The sequence below is a fragment of the Ovis canadensis genome, chromosome 23 (assembly GCF_042477335.2).
Source record: "Ovis canadensis isolate MfBH-ARS-UI-01 breed Bighorn chromosome 23, ARS-UI_OviCan_v2, whole genome shotgun sequence".
NCBI lineage: Eukaryota > Metazoa > Chordata > Mammalia > Artiodactyla > Bovidae > Ovis > Ovis canadensis.
This window is the reverse complement of record NC_091267.1, coordinates 60021792-60027791: the sequence shown is the minus strand read 5'-3', so window position 1 is coordinate 60027791 and position 6000 is coordinate 60021792. Positions and strand designations below refer to the sequence as shown.

The following is a 6000-nucleotide window of genomic DNA, read 5'->3' as shown; positions in this document are numbered from 1 at the left end:
GGCAGATTCATTACCAGCTGAGCCACCAGGGAAACAGACATTTATTCATTTATCAGCACATGTGGGATCTTAGTTCCCTGACCAGGAATCGAACCTGTATCCTTTGCATTGGAGGCCCAGAATCTTAACCACTGGAGCAGCTGGAAAGTCCCCTTGAGCCACTGGGGTGGCTCCAAAACACAAAGCCGCCCCAGGGTCTGGTTAGGGATGTGCGTGCTGACTGCTGTCGGATGTCCTGCATCACCCGGGAGCTTTGAGGACTCGACTGCCCAAGCTCTGCCCCAGACTGAGTAAATCAGGGTCTCTGGGACAACCAGGCAGCAGCCTTTACAAATTCTCCAGGTGACTCTAGTGTGCCGTGGGGGCTGAGCGCCCTTGGGCTGGAAGCCTGTTAATCCTACCTGGGTGGCCTGTCTTGGCTCCTCCACCATCCCCAGGTGCCTGCCACTCCATGTCACAGAATGTTGTGGCTACTGGACTGAGAGTCTGCCAGCCCAAACCCCCAAAGGCTCCTGGAGTGCCCCCTGCTGTCAGTAGACAAGCAATGCCAGCTGCCCTCGCATCTCTGTGACGCGGTCACCCTAGGCAGCACTCAGCGTCCCATCCTTCTTTTTGAGTTGAAACCCGCCTTTAATCACCCGCAGTTGTAAGGCTGCCCTTTCAGCCTTAGTCTAGACAATCACTCACATTTGTAGACCCTCAAAATGTCCTCTTCTCCAGGCCAAACGTGCTCTCAGAACGGTATTGGTTCTGGAACATTCACTTTACAAACATGTCATGTAAAGTGTGTTTTCTTTTCAGCCTATTCTGTTTTCCTTCTAGCTGCTTTGTAGATCTGCCTGTCATCTGTTCATCCATCCACTGAGCATCCATTCATTCACTGAGCAAGCGGGTACCAAAGCCGGTAGTGTGCCAGGCATCTTATAGGTACTGGGAGCCTAGCAGTGAGCAAGGGGCATACAGTGAGCAATGGGGCATTGTCCCTGCCCCCACAGAGCTCAAGGCTGGGAGAGGCAGGGGAGGGGTGTCAAGTAGACAGGGCCTTGCAGGACAGTCTTCAGGAAACTGGCTGTTTCATCTGTTCATTAGTGTCTCTGATGTGTTACTGTGGGCTGGGACCCACAGAGGACGGACACTGGGGTTCGTCCTTGCAAATGGGACCTGAAGGAGAGCTTCTGGGACAAACTGAGATGATAATGAAGCATCACTGAAACCCCCCCTCCCCACCCCCATCCCTGCCATGCAAAATAAGAGAGGATTCCTGAGTCATGAATGTTTATTAAGCTTCTACTGTGTTCCAGAGGCTTCTGCTGACTGAGCACTTTCTCCAAGTGTTCGATGGATTTTAGTGAATCGTGCTCCCCCTTTTACAGATGGGGAGACTGGCTTATCCAAGCTGCACAGCTAGGAGGTGGTAGGCATACCAGTTTTGTCTTATGACCTTAGTTTTATCTGATGACCTTGCACAGCCAGAGAGAGGGATGAAAGTTCCAAGTGGACTGAAAACTTCCAGCATTTCAGGATTTACATAGACATTTTACAATTCAGGCTGTAAGAAATCTTAATAAAATCTTAATAAAATCAGCAAAGAAGAGGGGTCTAGTGGCCCTAAGGGAAACTTTCTTGCTGACCAGGGATGGGGAGGGGCCTCTGGTCCTCTTGCTGTGACTCAGAACCCCACATTGGGGCTGCAGGGAAGGTGAGGGCTGAGAGGGGCAGGCATCTGGGTGGGCGCTCAGGGTTTCTACTATTTCATTGCAAGGTGCAGAGGATGATACAGGCAAATGGAAAGCTCTTGTTAGAACAGATGCTGGTCGACTTTGCCAGCCTGTCGGGGGTCACCTAGGACTCTGTGGGCTTCCCCAGCATCCTTGGCTTCAGCTGTAGGAACTCAGGACTCAGGAAGCGCCTTGTGGGTGGTCTGAGTGTTCATCAGAGCAGCAGGTCTCTCCTGGCTGAATGGCCTCTTCTCAAGGAGATGAAAGCGGAGAGGTTGAGAAGGACCCAGTTAGAACTTTGCCTGCCTTGTAAGATGAGCAGAGGTCATAAATAATAGAGAGAAACTGAGTCCTCTGAGTCCGGGGGCCCAGCTGATTTGGGGCCCTGCGTGCCTCAGGAAGGCCCCAGGTCCTGGGGGCATCTTATCATGGCCCTTGATGCTGCAAGACTGGGGTGTCTTTAGTGGGGAGGCCCCACCTGTCCCTGGGGTGGGGGGGGGGCCCTGCTGTGGGGCCAGGTAGGAAACAGATGCCAAGGGCTCATGTCACCTGATTCTCCATGAAAAGAAGAGAGGAGAGTGGGCGGGACAGGAGGGGTAAGGAGGACAGCCTGTCCTCAGTCCCGGTGAATAAGTCATGAGGCCCAAGGAGAGCCCACGGCAGGTGCAAAGGAGGTGGCGGGGGAGAGGGAGCCAGAGACAGGGGACAGGGGCAGCAAGGGCTGGGGTAAAGCCCTGAGGTCCTGTTTAGGGGCCAGCAGGGAGAAAGGAGCAGAAGGGCTCTGGACGCGCGTGGGCTTTGACCCACCCGAACGTGTGTGCAGGAGCGCAAGGAGAGGGGGTCCTGGGAGGGGCCAGGGAGTGGGCACGCTGAGCCAGCGAGGGCCAGGAAGGAGCAGCCGGCACAATGATGCCCCAGAAGAAAAAGAGGAGAAAGAAAGACATTGACTTCCTAGCCCTGTATGAGCAGGAGCTGCTGAACTACGCCTCAGGAGATGACGAGGAGGAGCTGGAGCACGATTACTACAAGGCCAAAGGTCTGCCGGGTCCTGGCTGTGGGGAGGAGGGCCCATCCGATCCCATTCCTCGCTTTGACTCGACCCCTTTCCTGCGGACTATCCCGTTGGGTCTGTACTGCATCCCCTTGAGGATGCACGAGGGCCCCACTGTACTGAGGGCCACAGAGTCTCAGTGGCACAGAACAGACTAGAACAGAAGTGCCCACCCTCTCCAGCTCCCGTACCTCCAGCCTGCTCTCTGCGGGGCAGCCTGCATGTGAAGGGCCTGTGGGAAGAGACCTGGGCGCTCATCACGTGCTCAGCAGGGGCTCGGGGCTGCTGCCCGCTGTGGCCGACGGAGAGGGGGCCCTGGGGCTTAGCAAGGCGATGCTGTGGTCCACTCGGGGAGGGTAGTTGGCTCTTTGGACACAGGGCCCTGGCCTTTTAGTCTTCCTTTCCTCTGGGGCGCATGGCAGCTGTTTGGAAATACTCTACCTTCACGTCAAGTAAACCAGAGAAGGGGTGAACTAGGGACCCAGGAGCCAGTTTTGGCTTAAAAGGGGCTTTTGTTTGCTTTGGTGTTTTTTTTTTTTTTTTTGCTTTGCTTTTACAATTAAAAAAAATGTTTGACTGTGAATGCCTGTTAGGCAGTGGATTTATCACTCATGTGTGTGTTTGCTCAGGCATTGTCTGACTTTTTACAACCCCATGGTCTGTAGCTTGCCAGGCTCCTCTGTCCATGGAATGTTCTAGGCAAGAATGTTAGAGTGGGTTCCATTTCCTTCTCCAGGAGATATTCCCGACACAGGGATTGAACCCACATTTGTTGTATCTCCTCATTGGCAAGCAGATTTTTTTTTTTTTTTACCATTTTGCCAAGTGGGTTTCACACATCATTGCTGCCTACCTGATCTCTGAAGACATTAAATTCTCGGTGTTCCCTCTAAACTGGCTCACTACCCCCTGTAAGCACCAGATTCACCCATTCATTCACCAAAGAAGTACTGAATGCATATTCTGTGCCCACCGTGGGATTCTGCTCCTCCTTAATCCCCATCCGTTGGGAGTTCCTTGATTATACCCCATCTGTAGGGCTTGTTCCCCAGCCAAACCTGACCTCTGTGTGGGTGGGGCCCTCCTTTCTTTGTCCTGACTCCTCACCCTATTCCCAGCACAGTCCCAAGCTCAGAGAAGGAGGTCATCGCCGTGGCGCCGTGAAGGCCCCTTTCCCGGCTCCATGTCCCAGGCATCTCCTGGGGTGGAGGCAGGGGTTGTGGGGAGGGACAAGGGGCCTAGAATAAGTGAAGTGTTGCCGCCTTTTCTCAGGACGTGCGGTCCAGTGGCGGAGAAGGGCATTGAGGCTAGGTGTTAGGGCAGCACTCTTGATAAGTACTTTCAGCTTTGGGGTGATTCACCCTGGCCAGCACGACTGCTGGTGAGAACATTCGAGAAGCTTTCATAGCTGCCACAATGTCCACTTCTGTTCATGGGCTCTGCCTGCCTCAGTGTGGCTCACAGCTTCCCTCTTCTCTTTATCCTGCTCAAAGCATTTCCACTTCCATTCTCACTTTTAATCCTCGAGATCCCCGCGTACAGTCCAGGCAGGTGTGATTGGTCTCAGGCTAAGGACAGAGGCTCCGAGAACTGAAGTGATTTCAGCAAGGTCACAGGCAGGAAAGACAAGAGCTTCAACTGTTCCCAAGATGAGTTCCCACTTCCGGTTAGGATGCTCTTCAATAGAATCATGGATCTAAAGCATCAGGCACCACGCTGAGCACTTTACTCATGTGGATTGGTTTCATCTTCACAACAACTCAAAGATGCAGGTTGGATTCTCAAAATCTTCTTTTTCAGATGCATCAAGTGAGGCACAAGGAAGCTAAATAATGTGCCTAAGGTCACAAATCTATTAAGTAGCAGAGTTAGGATTTGAATCTTGCTGGTTTGGCTGGTCCTTGCCCTTGTACTGCCCCATCTTGACTGTGCTAAACATAGCTAGAGAAGAGCAAGCCGAGGTGAGTGCCCCGTGACATTCCTAAGAGGCATGCACCTACTGACTCTGCAGTCAGCCGCAGGATGGGATGATGAATGTGGATGGTGCTGACCGTAGTCACATTCTGAGCTTTGCCTGCACTGTCCCGATTATCCTCTCAGCTTTAGAACAATGCGTCACCTATGCCCTTTGAGCACTGGGTTCTTCCATTACGTGGAGAATCTTGCTGAGTGTGATGGGGAAGAAGAATAAGGAGAAAGGCCTAGGTTTCCTTCTCTGTTCCTCTGGTCACCTCCAGGCCACAATGGAGTTCACCAACAGCCAGAGGAAGGTGAGCAGTTCTCTTGATGCTCTGAGGGTACAGGCTGAGCCTGGTGCATTGGTCTACCTCCTGACCTACATAGGGCCCATGAGGACAAGAGAGTGACTCCTCTGGAATCCGGGTTTCAAAGAGACCTCAGAGGCTGTCTTGCCCAAGCTTCCAGCCCTGGGGCCCTTTTTCTCTCCTGTGTCTCAGACAGGGGTTGCCCAGTGTCTATGGGAATACAATTTCCCAAGGCGGCCTTCTTGGGGATGTTGTTAATGAAAATGATGACAGTCATGTTGAAGACGATGCTGATGTCGTTGATGACAACAACAGAGATGATGATGGTGCTGATGATGGTGATGGGATGATGGTAACACTTTATCACTTATGGAATGCATATCTTTCATCCAACAGAGGGAGTATCTGTAAGATAAATTCCCAGAAGTGGAAATAGGCTGGGTCAATGACTATGAAAGTTGAAGACTGTTTTATTTGGTTCAATCCTTATAATCATCCTTCAGAGAAGAAATCTCTACTTCAGCGATGAGGAAAATGAAGCTCAGAAAGAAATGTGTTTGAAATCATAGAGGCAGTGATGGTAGAATTGAGATTACTTATTGGTCAATTTATTTCACAGTCCACATCCATTTCATTGATTGTTTCATTCATTAATTGTCTTTCCATTCTTTCATCTGTGTGATTACTTATTGAGCACCTTCCATTTGTCATGCTCTCTGCTAGGAGAAGCCTTGTTGCTGCTGACAGTTCTTCTTTGTGCTGCTCAGGGGATTTTACTGTTTGGGACCCTCTGGACCAAACAGAATTTTGTGTTTTCCATGAGATATTTGTCCTCTCTAAGACAGTTCTTCAGCTGTTTGAAAAACTTTTAAATTAAAATTTTTAAATTGAGGAAACACACACATACATATGGGCTTCCCAGATGGCTCAGTGTCAATGGTAAAGAATCTGTTTGCCAATGCAGGAG

General features: G+C 51.2%; 1 protein-coding gene across 2 annotated transcripts in view; it reads left to right on the top strand.

The window, feature by feature from the left end:
* The first annotated feature begins 2624 nt into the window (after positions 1-2624).
* Positions 2625-6000, top strand: part of LOXHD1 (lipoxygenase homology PLAT domains 1) — a 197177-nt gene continuing 193801 nt past the window's right edge. For both annotated transcript variants that reach the window (XM_069568464.1, XM_069568462.1), the window contains exon 1: positions 2625-2754. In XM_069568464.1, coding sequence (XP_069424565.1) covers positions 2625-2754 — 130 coding nt within the window. The remainder of the gene's footprint in view (positions 2755-6000) is intronic.